Here is an 18,947-nt window from a genome sequence, read left to right as displayed (position 1 = left end):
TTCAATTAGACTTTTTCATATCATGTATTTAAAAAAAATGATACTCTAATTTGCAGATTGCACAGCCAATCACCATGCAGCCTGTTTGTAGGTACTAAACCACATCCGCCACATAGAAATAAATTTCTGATTTGAAGGTAGGGATTTAGAGCCGGAGTTTGGAGTTTTGCCTCTAGGAACCCTGCTTGGCTTATCACCTCTCACTGCTGACTGGCTTCACTTTGGGTTCCCATACTCCTTGGGCATAGGTACACAAATTCCCTCAGCATATATATCCGTGGCTCCTTGCCCAACAGAAGCAGCATGTGCCCTACAACTGGCCACCATTGCTTATGTCCAGGTGGCAGAGCAGTGTCTTGGCGAGGTTTCAGAGTTGCTGAGCACAGGACATTACTCATCCGGTTCTCTGGTTTTGGGGACTGTGGGGCTGTCCTCAGACTCTGCTCCAACCAAGTGACCTGATGAGAAGCCCGAGCCTGGCTGTCCCACATATTGAGAAGCAGTATCTCCTGGTGTATTTGCCATCTGTGGCAACCTGTCTGAGAAGCTCTAAGTTTGTGCAAAGGTTGCAAAACTGGACAAGTTTAGACGTTTTAGGAATAGCAAAGAAAGGGTGGTCAGAGCAGATTAACAGGGAGAGAGTGGTAGATGAGGTCAGAGATTGTTGGGGATCAGATCATACAGCATCTTATATACAACAGTAAGGATTACATTCTATTCTAAATGTGATAGGGTATTACAAAATTTAATGCAGGGAAGTGATAGGACTCGACTTCTTACATTTTATAGAGCTTACTTTGGCTGCAGAGGATTGTTTAAAGGGGTGCAAATGTGACAACAGAGAATTACACCAGCCCAAGTGAAACATGGCAGCTCGGATTAGGCAGTCGTGAGTGGACAGATTTGTGATAAATTTTGAGTAGAGGTACCAAGACTTGCTGATGGATTGATAGAAAGTAAAGGGACTATACTCCTGGTTTTTTGGGCCAATGAATTTGGGTGAATGGTGGTGCCATTATCTGAGATGGAGAAGACTTAGAGAAAAAGCAGGCTGGGGGTGGAGACGAAGAGATCTTTGAATTTACATTTGAGATGCCTGTAAGGTATCCAATAGGCATACAGACCATACAAGTGAGGGTGAGAAGTGTTCTGGGAATTATTCTCTGTAGGTCTATTTCCTCACCATCTTTCAATCCTTTACCACCACTGTATTTAACCTTCTGTCCCTGCTGTTCACAAGTACTATTCTAAGAAGGGCCACCAAAGACTTTCAAGCTATTAAGTCCTCTTAATCCCCCTGAAAAAGTGACTCTTCTGTTTCAGAACTCTCTGCTGTCTTGATTTTGACATTGTTATCTTCTGATTTTCCTTGATAACTGGCTATTCCTTCTTTTGCAGAATCCTCTGCCATTTCTCAAGCACTGTTGTTCGTTCCTTCACAGCTCTATATTAGCCTTGTTCTCCTTCCCGAATCAGTTGGTCCTGTACCCCAAATCACTGTAATCATAGTACCACCTGTTCTCTTCTAAGCAAGAAAGTTGTGACTCGTATTGATGGTTCCCTTCTTCCATATTCTGCACATTCAAGTCTCACTAATGCTGCCTTTAGTTAAGGTCTTCAGTGTCTTTCGGCTAGAATGATCCTAGAGCCTAGCTTTGTCTCTCTGCAAGCTGCCCTCCACTGTTGTTACTTTTCTGAAAAATAGTCATTCCTGTGCTTAAAACCTGTTTACTGGCTCCCTTCCTGAGAACAAAATCCAACTTCAAAGCACAGCAGTTAAGGACCCTAATATAAGTCCTATTTATATTTCATCGGAGTAACTTTTTGAGTTTCAAAAAATGCTACTTTCCTATATTAGCTTCTCTACAATCACGAATGCCACTTTCTGGACCCAACCCCTCATTCCTTTGGTGAACCTCCTCTTTCAAATGCCAGCTCAGCCTTTTCTGACCTATCACCTTTCAGCTCTCCATGTTTTACTGGATGTTCAATGACTTCTTGGGATAAGTCTGTATGTATTATTCATTCAGGTTAGCGCTTATTAGTAGGCTAGTTACTGTGGTGGTTTGTAATGTGTCAAGTGGGTTAGGCTGAATTCCTTTCGAGACTTCTCTTCCCTGAATGTTTTGGTTAGAGTGAGCATTCGATTCTTGAGCAACTTTAGAGGGCCAGTGTGAAGCAGCAGCTATTTAGTAGCTCATACATGTTAATGCTGATCTGGGGCTCACCAATTGTAGCTGGGCCTGCAACTTCTCAACCTTTCCCTGGATCATTCTTCAGCTTTTCTAAACTTTGGACGAGGTATGTGTAAAAAAGGACTGAGACTTTTCCAGGAGTCATACCATCAAAGTCAGAGGTAATAAAAATGACAAGGGTTTCAGGTTGTGCTTGTGATTTCTACTTGTTCCCATGTCTCCCACTTTACATCCATCTTCCCTCTTTACTGCCTGCCCCATGGACTTCAAGCTGTTACATCAGAAACAAAGGTAACAGCCTTGCAGAGCAATGCCTGACCAGCTCCCACAACAACATCAAGTCCAATCTCATATAAGCCTACTTAAACTACTATATGCTAGTAGTTCTGCTTCTGACTGAATGTTGACAGTTATATATAGGAAAAATGAGGCTCGTGAAACTACTTGAAATGGTACTTGTCATTATAATCTCAAAGCACCTGTGCTAAAGTCTCTATTGCTCACATATTCTTATGCCTTTCTCCAATTTTGACTTTCTAAGAGAGGAAATTTTATCTCTGTATGACCAATGCAGGATGGTGCTTAGCACAAATTGTAAACCCTTTGTTAAACAAATAATTTGGAACACTTCCATTAAAGTAAACAGCAAAGATGTCAATCTGATTTCTATAGCAGAGAAATACATCAATAAATACTGACCCGACCGACATCCACTGTTACATAAAAATCCTAGGAAGTCAGTGAAAACAGCAGTTATCCAAATGGTACATATTTTCAAATATTTCCTATTCAAGTTGTCCTTTGTGTTTAAGTACATCCTTATATAAATGCAGATAAACCTACGGAAGGGCAGAACTTTCTGACTTTAATGCTGGACTCTAGGATAATTTTATTTTTATTTTTATTTTTTTTAATTATTATTTTTTTTATTGGAGTTCAATTTGCCAACACATAGCTAGGATAATTTTATGACACATCGGGTTCATAATATTTCCTATGGACATATTACTAAAACAATAAAGCCAATAATGTGATTTGGTACACATTTCCTTTAGTTATTTTAAGAATAATAAAAAGCTTTAAATTTCCTATAACCTATTAGCCAGAAATAGCTTACCACTAAATTATCAGTTCCATGACATTTTTAATTTTTAGCCATATGATGTTAAAACAGTTCAGAATACTATGCAACCTGAAAAACCTAGTTTTAACTGTCACCAATGAAGTGCAAGATGACAGAATTAATTACAAGTTTAAACTATAACTTGGTAGTATTTAGTCAGTCAACAAATTTTATTAAAAGCAAACTGCTCTTTCAATATTGATCATGGAACTCAAAATACATATAAAAAGGATGAAAAACATCTCGCTGGCCAATACATCACTTTTAATTTTCTCACTATACGAAACAAACTTTGCATTTTTAGAAAAGGTTAAGTGTAACTTCAGTAGACAGCAATACAGAAAGATTTTGTCACAGACTAGTTTCTTTAGTCAATTGCTTCTAGCTCTCTCCACTGGGATAGATGCATTTACAGAACTGGCTGTGATGGAGCCTTCTTTGCAAGCAGCTTTAGACCTGCAGTACACTTGGCAATGGTCTCCTTTTCCTGTGATAAGGGAAGAGAAATCTGGTTAGATGTTTCCAAATCACAGAAGGGTATAAACACTGTAATTCTAAAGGATACCTCCTATAAGATCTCAAGGTTCCTACAGAATCTCAAGACTGACAGACTACTAGAAATATTTTATGTCCCATAAGGGTGATGCAATTTATTCTAAGCAAATCCAGGGAATTAGTTAAAAATCCCCAGGCTCACAGCTTTTGAGTGAAATCTATATAGAATTGGAAGCCAGACACTGCTATAACCACATGCTAACGATGTTAGCTTGCATAGCTAACAGCTGCTTGAAAAACAGCAGCCTAACAAACATTAATGACACAAATGTTAAGAATAAAAGGTGTTCTTTTTTGTGTATTTTCATCAATTGTTAAGTATGTTACTTTTATGCAAAAGACAATTTACTGGAAAAAAAATCCATTAAATGTTGGTAGACCCTGTTCTTCTAGTCCCTGATGGTTACAACAGAAAATGATTATAAATGCCTACATACTGTATATATTTGGGAAAGAAATCAAGTCATAATACAAAATATATAAACTTTAGAAAACAAATTTAGCTGAGTAATAAAAAGCATTTGTTTAAGACCAATGATTTAAGAAGCTGGGAAGAAAAAATAGAAGAGATAATGGAATTAGGAAATGAAAGGAACTCAGAAATAGCTTTATCCAGTCTGTTGTACAGAGAAATGAACTATGTTGGTTAGCATTTCCTAACTGACAGAACTTGAATACAAGTGTGCCACAGTGCTCTCAATTGTCACTGTCTCTGACAGCAAGAGACTCTTTGGTGACCAAATTCTGAGGAAAGAGGAAGGCCATCACGGTAGCTGTGCAGTGTCTTTCAAGTTACCACTACCCAGAAAATGAAGCAGGGTGACCCCACCGTCTCTAGGCTAAAGACTCCTTGCCAGCTACTCCTATCGCACCAGAACGTCAGCAGAGGTTTGTAAGAGAAATCAGTACAATTCCAGAAACTTCAGAACACCATGTACCTGCTGGGCAGATGCTCTGCACCACATGCTTCTCCACCCAGCTTATCATGTGCTCTTGCTCCTTTTGATGTATCATGTTCTGCAGAGATATGACAGTCTAGGTGATTCTTCACTTCCCTGTACACTCCATGCAGCTGTTCCCCGTAAGTGAGCTCCAGTGCCATAGCAATGCTATTCTGAAGCAAAATTAAGAATTAATAATTTAAAAAACCTCTGTATCATTGAAGGGTCACTTCTATACTCTGTGGATTCTGCTGGTTAGAATACCCCACCACTTTCTTGTATTTTATGCAAAATTGTTTTATTTAATAGGAGTGCGTAAGAGATGCATGTGCTAAATAAACTAATAACATATGGTAAAAATATATTTTAAAGTATATACAGTAAGTTTCTTCCAGCCCACCCAAGGCCACCATTTTCCTGTACTTCTTGTAACTCCTTCACAGAAATATTCAATAAATGGGATGCCTGGGTGGCTCAGCGGTTGAGCGTCTGCCTTTGGCTCAGGGTGTGATCCCGGAGTCCTGGGATCAAGTCCCACATCAGGCTCCTTGTACGGAGCCTGCTTCTCCTGTCTCTGCCTCTCTCTGTGTCTCTCATGAATGACTAAATAAAATCTTAAAAAAAAAAAAAAAAAGAAAATGAAATATTCAATAAACAAGATACAGGTGCAGGCAGGCATGCACGTGCACCCAAACATCACTTTTTACTAACTATGACATATAGATCCACCACAATTTTAAGTTACATTGAATTCTACTATACTGGTGTTCCATAATCCAGAGTTCATTTAACTAAGCTCTATTTTTCTACTAGAAATAATGCTACATCTATTGTATGTCTTTGCATTTATGTGTAAATACTTGCTCTCATAATAACATGTTGAGTATCTACTATGTTCTAAAAACTGTGTGTCAATTCAGTTAAGTCTTACAATCATACCATGGGATAGTTATTATTACACCCAATTTCCAGTAAAGATATTGAGGCAGAAGCTAAGTAATTTATCCAAGGTTACAGAGCTAATAAATTGTGAAGCAGGCCAAGACCTGAATACAAGGAGCCAGGCTATAAAGCCGATGCTCTTTAATTAATACTGTCACATTCCAGATAAAGTTGTGCTACTTCACCGTCCTACCAGCAACACAACTGCCTATCACTCCCTGACCAACGATATTTTTAAAACCTTTTATACTCTCTATTCTCATAAGCGGAAAAAATATGAATTTTAATTGTCATTACCTAAGAACATTGACATACTTGGAAATCGTTTACATGTATTTAAGGTCTGTGTCCTATGCCTAGTTTTCTACTGGGATATTGGTCTCTCCTAAAATAACTGTGAAGTTGCTCCCGCTGGCGGTGTAAGAAAAGAGGCTACGAGGCAAGTGGATCCGAGATGAACTTTATTGCAAGCACCTTCGGGCGAGATTCCACGACTCGAAAGAGGAGGGGGGAGGGGAGGGAGAGGGGGAGAGAGAGACAGAGAGTCAGTCGGGGAAGTCGGGCTGGGAGGGAGTTGGCGGGGTCCTTTTATGGGGTTGAGGCAGGGCACAGGCTTGCGTCCATATAAGGTAAGGTACGGAGGGCATAGGGTGGGGGAAGCCCGTGATGGGCAGCTCCCAATTGGGAAGTTCCTGGGTGGAAAGTTCCAGTTTCCTGATGGTGCCGTGGAGGCCGCAGTGAAGGATGCGGGAAGTCCGCCATCTTGGACAGGGCTGGCGGGATGATCCGCCATCTTGGAGCCCCGCTTTCCCAGGCGGCCCATCAAGAACGACCCTTTGGTGTCACATGGAACGTGCACATTCTTCCCAGTTTGTCATTTAACTTTGTTCATGCTAGTTGTTACATGTAATATTTTTGTGAGGTCAATTTAACAATTTTTCCTTATAGTTTATGGATTTTTTAAATTTCTTTTTTCTCTTCCCAGTTTTTATTTAAATTCCAGTTAGTTAACATACAGTAATACTTTGAGTGCAATTTAGTGATTCAACACTTCCATACATCACCTTGTGCTCATCACAGCAAAGTGTACTCTAATCCCCATCACCTACTGCACCCATTGCCCCTGCCTCTAATAACCATCAGTTTGTTCTCTACAGCTAAGAGTCTATCTCTTGGTTTGCCTCTCTTTCTTCCATGTTCATTTGTTTTCTAGCTCCATCTGTGTTGTTGCAAATGGCAAGGTTTCATTTTTTATGGCTCAGCAATATTTTATCGTGTCTAATATACACATCTTCTTTATCCATGGAATTTTTTTAAGTTGAGTTATAATTTCAGATGTTTAACATAGATTCAATATTTCATACACACTATAAAACGACCACTGCAGTAAGTCTCCTTAACACTGGTTACCGTACACAAGGTTCTGGATTTTGTTATCTTTATTAGAAAGGCCTTGTCAACCCCAAAGGTACTGTATTTTTTGTTTTTTTCTACTTTTATGGCTTTGTTTCTTACAAAGATCTTTAATTCATTTGAATTTTACTTTAGTAGAAAGGTAAGAAACCAACCTTGTGTCTACACTTCTCTCCCCTCTATGACAAAACTGCCATGTCTGACTGCCTTAGCATTTAGCTCCATCTCCAGACCTTTTCTGCCATGCTACCCCCTTTGTATTCATGCACTGAACCACTCTATTTACAATTCCTTATAATCTTATAACAGGTTTTCACTCAAGATTGTTCCTCATTACTACTTTTCAAAATATTCTCAGCTACACTACCTTATTTTCTTCATTTTTATTTTTTTACTAATCTATTTGTCCAAATCGCAACATCCTCTCCCCCCAGGTATTAGTATATTCCTCCTTGGAATGTGTTAAACGTAGAGATTAAAGTAGAGAGAATATAAATAAATAAATAAATAAATAAATAAATAAATAAACGAACTGATGTCTTTAGAACACTGAATCTTCCAATCTAAGAACAAAGTTCTTAGAACCTTACACCTCACAAGAATGTTTTTTAGAATAAAAACTTTGTACATCTCTAGTGAAGTTTACTCAAGGCATCTTTTCCTAGCCGGTTTATCTTTTGGTGTATTTGCTAATGACTGCTATTTGCATATGGAAGGGTACTGATTTTGTTTATTAGATATTTATGGTGTACCCAGACATCTGACTGAATCGGGTTATTATTTTAATAATTATATTGATACTCTCAGGTTTTCTAGTTATATAATCAGGTAACCTTCAAATCAGGATAACTGCCTTTTCTTCTCTAAATTATATACCTCTTATTCCTTTCTCTTCTCGAATCTAGTTACTAATTCCAGAATGATATGGAATTGATAACAGTGACAGGGATGTTATCTTCTAGTCTGTAATGAGGATCCTCATAGGTTTGCCTATTAAATAGAGACATTAATCTCAAGCAGACCTTCAACACCTCTAAGTTACATTTCTTTATTAGTCCATTCACCCCCCCGGTCTTCTTCCTCCTAAATCTCTAGTATCTCCTTGACTACTTTCACTCTCAGCAAATGATCTTCATCCTAGTTCACTGAGAAAAGGGGAGCACTGAAAGAATTTCCACAAACTGCTACTGCCACATAAACCAGCCTACCTGAATCCATACTCACGTACTTTGCCTTCTTTTCTGTAACTGTGGTTGGGCTGTCCATGCCAGCCCCTCCACCTGCACGTTACATTCCAAGCCCTCTGGCCTACTGACAAGACATCACTCTAGCAAATCTCTCTCTTCCCTTTCATCAGACACTAACACGTAATCATACTTTCCATCCTTTAAAAGAAATCTCTCTGGATGTCTGGGCAGCTCAGCACTTGAGCATCTGCCTTTGGCTCAGGGCCTGATCCAGGATTCCCAGGATGGAGGTCCCACATCAGGCTCTTTGCATGGAGCCTGCTTCTACTTCCTCTGCCTCTCATGAATAAATACATAAAATCTTAAAAAAATAAAATAAAATAACTCTTGATTTCTACATCCTCCTCTCCTAAGCAACCAATTTCTCTGCCTCGCATTACAATAAAACGCATTGACAATTTTGACAGCTGTCTATATTCTGACTCCAATTTCCCTTACTTTTTCTTCAACCAACTCCCATCACTTCACCAAAAATAGCCCTTATCAAAGTCACCAACAACCTTCATGTTGCTAAATCCATGGCAAATTTTGGGCCCTTTATTTCTTGACCATAACTAGGATGACTACACACTACAACTGTCCTTGTCACCGGTTTTCCCCCCACCATGTTCTAGTCTTATAACTTTAAGTGCCACCTGTCAGCTTATGATTCCCAAATCTTCAGCCTGGAATTCTCCCCATAAATTCCAGACTCATATATTATGTAATGGTCTACACCTCATAATTCTACTTGGCTAACTAGTAGGTATTTCAAACCAATGCTACCAGACCAAAGGCTATTTCCAACAAGGCAATCAGAGTGACCCTTCAAAAGGCAAGTGAGATGGTATTACCCCTCTGCTTAAAAGCTTCAATGACAGGTCACTGAAGATAGAGGACAGGTCAGAGTCCACAGAGAAGCCTTTAAGGCTTGACCCGATCTAGTCCCTGACCACTCTCTACTTTGCTTTTCTCCTCCTCATCCATTTGCTTCAACTACACTGGTCTCCTTACTATTCCTTGACCATATCAAATAAGCTTCCAGGTTTTGGGACCTTGCAATTTTTCTTTCCTCTGCTGTAATACTATTTCCCCAGAAGTCCACATAGCTTGCACCAACATTTCTTCAGGTGTCTGTTCAACTATCACATTAGAGGCCTTTCTAGACTGCCCTATAAAACTCTTTTCCTTTCATAGTTTATTGTTCTACATACCACTTATTACCAGTTGACATTCCTACCTGCTCAATTTTTTTTTTTTTTTCTGTCCCCTTAAAGCCCTGGCTGGAAAGCAGACTCCATAAAGGCAGACTTTCTTTTATTCCCAAACACCTGCCAGAGTCTCCACACAGAAATAGCCCTATCAGTAGTCATTTTTTCATAAATAAGTAAAAATATAAAGACTACCATCTGATTCTTATGAAAGAGTTACATCTCCAAAAGTCAAATTTTGTGTACATATCATGTATGAGGTAGGAAGCATTCTCTGGTTGAAACCTCAGTATGTAGAGAAAGAGGTTTTAAAGTTTCCTGATGTTTTTAAACATTTATGTGCTTAAGAATCCTTAGAGATCAGTTCTTAAATATATAGATTCTTTTTTTTTTTTTTTTTAAATATATAGATTCTTAGGCAGAAGTTCTGAATCTACAAATCTTGGGCTGGGTCCATAAACCTGCACCAAAGAGAACTGACTGATATGTGTGGTACGAAAACCACACTAGGAAATACTGGCCTAGATCCTTAATACTTCATATATTTTACCTTAGTACCTCATTTTTCATATCATATGTGCTTCTTTAACATAAAATTTCAATTAAAGGGCATCTCACTATAAATATGAAGGATAAAGTAGGATCTCAAAGTAGGTAACAATGTGATTGTTTAAATAAAAATACTTGAGGATATTCTTAGATATGAAGTATTTTTAATCTAATGATGCCTTGACATAGTAAAAAAGCTTCACAGCTATCTGAATTTGCTTTATGAATTGGAATGTAAAGTATCAGATTTCCTCACTGCAAGTAAGTATGTCAAGTAAGATTTCCTCACAGCAAGCACATATGAAACACACAGCATGTATTCCACCTACGGCCTTAGTTAGATAGTGAATACCATTTTTTAGTCAGCTATATTTAATGACTACTGTCCTTCTGTGTGGATCCAAAAATATGTTTTTATAACCTTTAATTTTAGAGTAACTATTTATCCACTTGATATATTAAATATCTAAATACCTGTAATTGCCAAACACTACCTCTTTTCTAAATACTATATGCTCAACATATTCAACCAATTCCCATAAAATTCAAATTTTTGTTTTATTTATTTATTTATTTTTAATTTTTATTTATTTACGATAGTCACAGAGAGAGAGAGAGAGAAGGCAGAGACACAGGCAGAGGGAGAAGCAGGCTCCATGCACCGGGAGCCCGATGTGGGATTCGATCTCGGGTCTCCAGGATCGTGCCCTGGGCCAAAGGCAGGCGCCAAACCGCTGCGCCACCCAGGGATCCCAAATTTTTGTTTTAAATGCACACAAATGAATAACTTTATTTTCCTTAGAAGGTTCTGAAACCTACCTTCTGGATATCAAAAAGGTAATGGTGCTTTTGAACCAGTGCCCGCTGTGACTTCTCCCTATCAATTGCATCCTAGATCTGTTGGATGGAAGCCTGTTTCACCTCTTCCAGTTGGGCAATTTTTTGCTGCAATTATGATTTTACAACAAAGATCAGTGAGAACCTAAAAGGTAACAAAAATAGCTTCATTCTATACTTCTTCAGTTATATTCTTCATTTGTGAAAACACAAAGAAACATACATATACAGGGAGAAATGCACAAATCCTTAAAAATAATTGTGAGCAATAGCTATGCAGTATTTTGTTGAATGAGCACAACTATGGAAAAACTGGACAGTTTGGTAGATTTTAAAATTTTTTCTCAAATTAATACCCAACATTAACATATAATTTTAATCAGTGTAATTAGATTCATTTCTATATGCTTGTCCCCTAACATGAACATCAGAAACATCACTTGATGGTACTGATGCTTTTAATAGTTTAAAATAAGGTTTACAGTTCTTACCTCACTGAGTTTATCAGCCAATTCTCCAATAGAGGCACCATATTTTTTAACTACATAGATAAGCAACCCTGTTGTTGATATGGCAGAGAAGGTCTGCAATAATCACACGTATTTCTTTGGACAGAAAATATAAGGTAAGTCCAGTTCAAAGCACATAGGGTCCTAAAAGAAGGAAAAGTTATTTTATGATAGATATACTACATCTGAAAGGAAAGACAGAAAGTTCTACATCTGATTAGTTGAAGGTGTTATGTAATGATTTAAAGTAACTGGATTAAAAATAACCATACACTGAAGAGCAGTATGGTAGCGCTGACAAAAAGGATCTAGATTTCAGGGAATCTAACTATAACATAGAAGAAACTGAACTTATATCATTAAATCTTTCTGTTTAGTTTCCTCATTTGTAAAATGGGAACAGAACTTTCTTCACAGGGTGGATGAAACTGAGAAATAATGTATGTAAAGTGCCTAGCACAACTGCTTAAGTAATTTGTGCAGCAAGATATACTATTTTTTGAATGGGAACATTGGTAAATATAAAATTTATCCACTCCTGCCTGTTTTTACCGAATAGGAGCCTGGCACTGGAAATCAAGCAAGCAAGCAAACAAAGAAAAAAAACCCCAAGAGAAAGTAGTATGTATCTATAACGATGAATTCAGTATCAGGATTCTCAATTCCTATAGCACCTAGTTATATAATGCTTCAAAACTAGCTATCTTTTTCTTTAACCAGGCTGTGAGTTCTGAAAGGACACAAAACCATGATGTACATTTCTTTAGGATTTTCTGTTGTGCCTCAGCAGCACTAGGGAAGGACAAAGCTGCCCTCTAAAGGGCAGCATTTTAGTGTTTCTGCACAAAATGAATACCAAAGGATGTACTACAAGAATAAGAGGGTAACAGTCTCAAAACTATTTTATCCAGCATCCCATAAAAAGTTTCAATAGCTCTTTTTAAAATGTCTCCAATATATAAATTTTAAAAGTGAATGTAAATTCAAAATTTTAAATGTGAATTTGCAAAAAAGCCTATAGTAGGTAATATTTTTATCACCTGTGGGGATCGAGGACCCTGACGTTTCTTATAGAAACGCTATTTTCGGCCACCTTCTGAAGGGTTAAAAAAACAAACAACCTTTGGCTTCCAGAGTCCCCTCGTCACAGCAGTAGGTGGTGTAAGAATTGTGAAGTGGGAACCTGGGTTTAAGTCCAACCCATAAACTAAAGAGAGAATAAATCTCAGCCAATTCTTAAGTTTCTAGTGCTTCTTGGTAATAAAAATTTCTTACAGGACTGCTGTGAGGATTAAATAATGTAAATGAAAGCAGACTGCACTATGAAAATGTAAGATTTCAGAAGAGTGTATGCTTTGTTAAAAGGGAAAAAAACCTAATATTGCCCAACTTCTGTTTTTACTTATATATACAATTTAATAATCTCTATTTTAATCCACAGCTCTTTCCACTACCTGACAATATATTATACAGTTACTCATTTCTTTCCTGTCTATCCTATAATAGGATTGTGTGCTCCGTGGATGGCAGGCACCTCAGCTCACAGACTAGAAGACTACCTGGCATTCAGTGACTGATTTATCAACAAATGGAGACAATGGTATAAAATCAAGTTAAAATCCCAACCACATTTACCACAAAGACAAGTTAGGGCAACCAAATCACAACTGTTATATTCAGTTACTTCCAGAATTTACCTTTGACTTCATTTTTGTGCATACATAGAAGACGTAAGAGACGACCAAAATCCTAGGTAAACAAACCATACCACCTAAACGTACTACCAAACACTGGGCAAATGCTCACCTCTTACTCCAGTTTTGGGATAAAGGAACTGGAAGAATTCTTTGGGGATCAGCCCCAAACAAACTTTTCCTCCATATTCAGGAACACAAGGTATAGGTGCAAGACTCGGCTGCCTTGTGTGGAAGATTCTTATTGCCTGCAATACCCTATGGGTAGCAATTATACAAATTTATTTACTTATTTTTTTAAGATTTTATTTATTCTTCAGAGACACACACACAGAGAAAGGCAGAGACACAGGCAGAGGGAGAAGTAGGCTCCATGCAGGGAGCCCGACGTGGGACTCGATCCTGGGACTCCGAGGTCACGCCTGGAGCCGAAGGCAGATGCTTAACCGCTGAGCCATCCAGGTGTTCCGCAATTATACAAATTTAAAGAGAACATAATGTATGCACTATTAGTAGAAACAATGAATGGGGATGAGGACTGAGGCAGTTTGCTGCTGTCATAATGCAAAGAGAACAGACCAGGAATGGGAAAGTTAGGGTCCAATAATTAGCTATGTGGCAGGCAAACGACTTATTTAAAGTTGCATATAACTTTCTACCAATACTAGAAGCCCTTCTGTATGTCTTAAAGATCATCTGTCTAGCACTTTGTATGTTTATTATTAGAACTGCAATATATAAGAACATAGACTTTGCCGCCAGATTATCTGGCTTTTTTTTTTTTTTTTTAAAGATTTTATGTATTATTTATTCATGATAGACATAGAGAGAGAGAGAGGCGGAGACACAGGCAGAGGGAGAAGCAGGCTCCATGCCGGGAGCCCAATGCGGGACTTGATCCCAGGACTCCAGGATCACTCCCTGGGCCAAAGGCAGGCGCTGAACCACTGAGCCACTGAGGGATCCCCAGATTATCTTGCTTTAAATCCTAGACCTGCCATTTGACTTTAAGTAGATTAAACTTTTGTAATCGCAGATTTCTCTAGTAGTGTGGGAATATAGAATGAGTTTACAGGGTTGCTTGAGGATTTTAGGTAAGGAGCTTCAAACAGTGCTAAGCATACAGTAAAGTTCTATGTAAGGGATTAGCAATTATATATTCACTGTGTTGTGAGCACCTTGATGGCAAGAACTTTGACTTGAGTACTCTCTGTGATGGGGTGCTAACTAACCACTGTGTGAAACAGGCCTTTTCGGTGTAGGGTAGCTCTAATTATGTTCATCTTTAAATGGAACTGCTATGTACCTACTTTGAAACCTCTTTCCATTAGTTCCAATTTCATTTTTCTGTGTACCACATGCAATGCCCAGGTATTTGGGTTAAACACCTCAGTTCTCTCACAATCCTGACGGTCCACAAGAAGCTGCCCGGTTTTGCTTACTACAGTGAGGTATACAGAACTGAACATAATACTCTAAATACAGCTTCACCAATTCATTCATTCTACAAATATATATTGAGAACTTGCTAATACCATTACTCAGCTTGAATTATTATACTATTATCATAGATTAGTAAATTACTCTCATATTCTAACAGCCCAGGACTGCATTTTAAGCAGTTACTACATATTGATCTCTCATTAAAATTATGATGAAACAAAATTTCCTAGTCTTTTTATATATGCTGTCCAGCTCAGTCTCCTTCAAATCCTCAGTATGTTTTTTGTCCCCCACCTCCCCACTCAACCTCTATCCCTTTGCAAGGTAAGGGTTTATATTATTTCATTGATTTTGGTGAGCTGCTTATCTTTTGAAGGTTATTTCTGCCTCCCCATGTTTTAGCTAGCCCACTAACTTTTGTAATTTGAGAATCATGCTCGAGGTTCTTTCATTTAAATCAGGGTTTCTCAATCTCATCACTATTGGCATTTTTTGTTGCTGTGGAAGGATGTTCTATGCACTGTAGAGTGATTAGCTGTATCCTCATGGCTTTTACACACTAAACGCCAGTCAACATCCCCCCATCCCATCCAGTGGTGACAACCAAAAACATCTTCAGACATTGCCAAATGTCCCTTGGAGGGCAATGTTGGTCCAGGATGAGAACCATTGATTTATTATTTTTATTTTTATATTTTAAGTAGGCTCCATGCTCAATGTGGAGCCCAGCATGGGGCTTGAACTCATAACCTTGAGATCAAGACCTGAGCTGAGATCAAAAGTTGGATGCTCAACCAACTGAGCCACCCAGAACCACTGATTTAAATAGTTTAGGCCAACTCAAATCCTCTCTTGAACAGGCTCTCTTAAAGCCCTTATCGTCTCTGGCCTAAACTACTTAATAATCCAAAACCTGGTCTCTACTTCTCAACAAACACCCCTTTAAACTTAGCTCCTCCACACTAGTGCCAATGTTTTTAAAATGCAAACCTGACTTTAAAACTATATAGGATTAGGCACCTGGGTGGTTCAGTGGTTGAGCTTCTGCCTTCAACTCAGGTCATGACCCAGGATCCTGAGATCTAGTCCCACATCAGGCTCCCAGAGGTGAGTCTGCTTCTCCCTCTGCCTGTGTCTCTGTATCTCTCATGAATAAATAAATAAAATCTTAAAAAAAAAAAAAAAAAAAAACTAAACCGGCTCCGGACACCTGGGTGGCTCAGTGGTTGAGCATCTGCCTTTAGCTCAGGTCGTGATCCTGGGATCAGGTCCTGCAAGGATTCACTGTGGGAAGCCTGCTTCTCCCACTGCTTATGTCTCTGCCTTTCTGTGTCTCTCATGAATAAGTAAAATCTTAAAAAACACAAAACTCAACAGGCTCTCCTGCCTACAGAAAACAAACTCTTTAACATAGCATATAAGATTCAATACCTGTCAGATTTTATATCCTCATTTTCCTTCATTCTCCTACCCTCTAGCCATGTGAAACTACTTCTAGCTCCCCAAAACAAAAAAACATGTCTCATGCTGCTCTTTCTGCCTGGCAGGTTGGCTGCCAAGCCCACCCAGCCTTCAGAACATCTCAAGCATATCCTTTATAAAGGCCTTTCCAATCTTACATTCACTCACCTTTATGTCAGGTGCCAGGGGCATAAGCAATGAACAGATAAGGTCCCAGCATTGACATTGTACTGGGGTTGTGGAAAGAGGACCTCTGAAGGGTTTTGTTGGGGCCTGGGGCTTATGGAATCCCTAAGGCTAGTAGGAGAATGGGCTGTAATGGGACAAGAATAGAGATGTAAGGAGACAAGTTAAGAGACTACTGAAATAGACCAGGTGAAAGTTGATGGCAGTTCATAATTCAGTAGCAGTGATAGTGGAAGAGTGGTTAGAGTCCAGATATAATTTGGAGGAAAAGCCTTGCTGATGTATTAGGCATAGAATGTGAAAACAGAGAGAAAATGAGTATGCTCCTTATATCTTACATATGTAATTATTTTATTTGATTTCTATTAAAATTGTTTACCTGTCTGTATGGAATCTTTTTTCTCTCTTCCCTGGTAAGCTGGAAGCGATTTTAGCCTCACTTTATTGCACACACAAAAATTAATTACAGATGGATTAAAAGCTATGTTTCCAAGGCATCAATATTAAATTTGGCAAGATATAGGTCTAAGTCTGGAAGTAAAAAGAGTAATTCCAAAGAAAGTTAACATGATTTATGAAACATTAATAACATGCCAACACTAAGCACATAGTATATACTATGTATATAGTTCAGTATATACTGAACACTGTTTTCAGAATTTTACGGGAATTAAGTCTCTTAGTTCTCCTAACCCATAATGTACTATTATCTCCATTTTGCAGAGGAGGAAATTGAGGTCACACAACTTGTTATGTGGAGAAACCAGGTGTATACCTCTAGCTTTAGTCCTTGCTCTAAACCACTACTTTATAGCTGCCTCCTCTTGGAGGCTGAGCTCAAAAATAATATGCTTCATTGTTTTATTTAAGAAAACTTGTTTTAAGGGGAGAAAATGAGTGGGGAAAAATCAGAGAGGGTAACAAACCATGAGAGACTCCTAAGTCTGGGAAACGAACAAGGGGTGGTGGAGGGGGAGGTGGGCGGGGGGATGGGTGACGGGCACCGAGGGTGGCACTTGACAGGATGCGCACTGGGTGTTATACTATATGTTGGCAAATGGAACTCCAATAAAAATATACATAAAAAAAATAAACACTATTAATTATTCCCTTCCAAAAAAAAAAAAAGAAAACTTGTTTTAGAGTGAGCGATCTGGAAACTCCCGATTCCCGCCGCGGCACTTAAGCCTCGATGAAGATCACGAGGGAAAAAGGGCCGGAGACACCGAAACCAGCTTCTAGTTTTGTTATAACACATCACTTATCCTCTTAACTCTTTGCCATGAGACGAGACGACAAAGTTGCAGGCAGTCACAGGGGCACCACTGTTGGAATGAAGCTTTAGGCCTTTCAAAATTACCCAACAAAGGGTGATTTCGGGCGTAAAGCTAAGAGGGGGTTACGGAGAAGTGAAGGGAGGTGATAAAACAAGGACCAAGCGTGACGTCCTTCTCACTTACCCTGGACCAAGAACTGGATTCTTCAGACAGGGGGCTGCAGGTAAACAAGGCACAGGTCAGCAAGGTCAAGGTGAAATCTGACCGTCCCCCGCCCACTAAGGGCGTGCGCCCTCCCTGCGCCCCGAGGCCCCCGCGCTACCCTTGCGGGGGGGGGGGGGGGGATGCATACCCCGGTCAGGCCCAAGTCTCGCTGCACCTTTATGCACCCCCGTTACTCCCACCCCTGCCGACAACCCTAGACGCGCTCCTTTGCAATCACTCTGACAGCTCGGACCAGGGTGTAGGCCTCTCACCCACCGCGGCGGCCGCTGAAAGCACCGCCCGGAACAGCAAGGTCAACGAGGCTCCCCGCAGCAGCGTCGGCGTCACTGACACCTGGACCAGGTACTCCCTCGGGGGCCGCAGGAAGACGGCCGCTCACAAGTCTCGCGAGAGGAAAGCATGGCGCCCTCACAAGTCTCGCGAGAGGAAAGCATGGCGCCCTCCGTCCATTACCTTTGCCTCGAATTTTTTTCTCGCGATACTAGGCATGGCGCGGGATGAACCTTTTGCCAGAGGGCGCTGCCGACCGCGCCACGGAACCGTAGAAGCAGTTCTCGCGAGACACAGAGTGGCCGGAGCCTGTGGGAAGGAGCGGAGGCCGGGAGGGCACCACGCGGGGGCTCCGGGAGCCGAGTCTCGGGCGCGCGCCCAGTTTGCGTCCAGGTTGGAGCTGGAGCCGTGGAGATGCGGCAGGGAGCCCCGCCCCCCCCAGCGCCCCCCGCGAGTGGAACCCGCTCGTTTGGCACCGCAGTTAGAGGCTGCGCAGTGTCGGCCCGGGGAGCCGAGGTCCCGGGCCCGGGGGCCCCCTCACCTGGGCTGGGGGCGATGCCCTTTCCAGCCCGCCCCGCCCCGCCCCGTCCCCTGACTCGCGTCGCTTAGTTCAGTCCCCACCCCTGCGCCGGGTCCTTGAGCTCAGATCCCGACCCGGCCGCGAGCCGCTGTGCGGTCACCATGGAGACGAGCCTGCTCTCTGCTCCCGCGCTGGCCGCTGGTGCTTCCCGTCCACGGGGCGCTCCTGCTTGGGGCCTGCAGCCTGAGTGCCCGCTGCTGGGCTGGCTCGCTCTGGCTCTTCAAGGACCCCTGTGCCGCCCCCAACGAAGGCTTCTGCTCCGCTGTGCAGACAGAGGCCGGAGTGGCCGGCCGCCCTGGGTTGGGGACAG

General features: G+C 40.6%; 1 protein-coding gene across 1 annotated transcript; it reads right to left on the bottom strand.

Moving 5' to 3' along the window:
- Positions 1 to 3,464: 3,464 nt before the first annotated feature.
- Positions 3,465 to 18,740, bottom strand: LOC144281389 (uncharacterized). The gene is made up of 5 exons (XM_077844337.1): positions 18,712 to 18,740; positions 18,241 to 18,648; positions 17,746 to 17,779; positions 4,812 to 4,987; positions 3,465 to 3,805 (listed from the first exon to the last, which is right to left on the bottom strand). The coding sequence occupies exons 1-5, from the start codon at positions 18,738 to 18,740 to the stop codon at positions 3,769 to 3,771; spliced, it is 684 nt and encodes a 227-aa protein (XP_077700463.1). The 3' UTR covers positions 3,465 to 3,768.
- Between the last annotated feature and the right edge of the window lie 207 nt (positions 18,741 to 18,947).

Source organism: Canis aureus, chromosome 12, assembly GCF_053574225.1.
Source record: "Canis aureus isolate CA01 chromosome 12, VMU_Caureus_v.1.0, whole genome shotgun sequence".
NCBI classification, from domain to species: Eukaryota; Metazoa; Chordata; class Mammalia; order Carnivora; family Canidae; genus Canis; species Canis aureus.
The sequence above is the reverse complement of the archived record's forward strand: the minus strand, read 5'-3'. Positions and strand labels throughout refer to the sequence as shown.

What these genes read in the sequence shown, in the direction of transcription:
- LOC144281389 (XM_077844337.1), bottom strand. Translation starts at nt 18,740, where the DNA reads ATGGTGACCGCACAGCGGCTCGCGGCCGG. An exon ending in GCACAGCGGCTCGCGGCCGG is followed by an intron (nt 18,649 to 18,711) that starts GTCGGGATCTGA and finishes GACGCGAGTCAG; the next exon opens with GGGACGGGGCGGGGCGGGGC. An exon ending in GAAAAAAATTCGAGGCAAAG is followed by an intron (nt 17,780 to 18,240) that starts GTAATGGACGGA and finishes GTTTACCTGCAG; the next exon opens with CCCCCTGTCTGAAGAATCCA.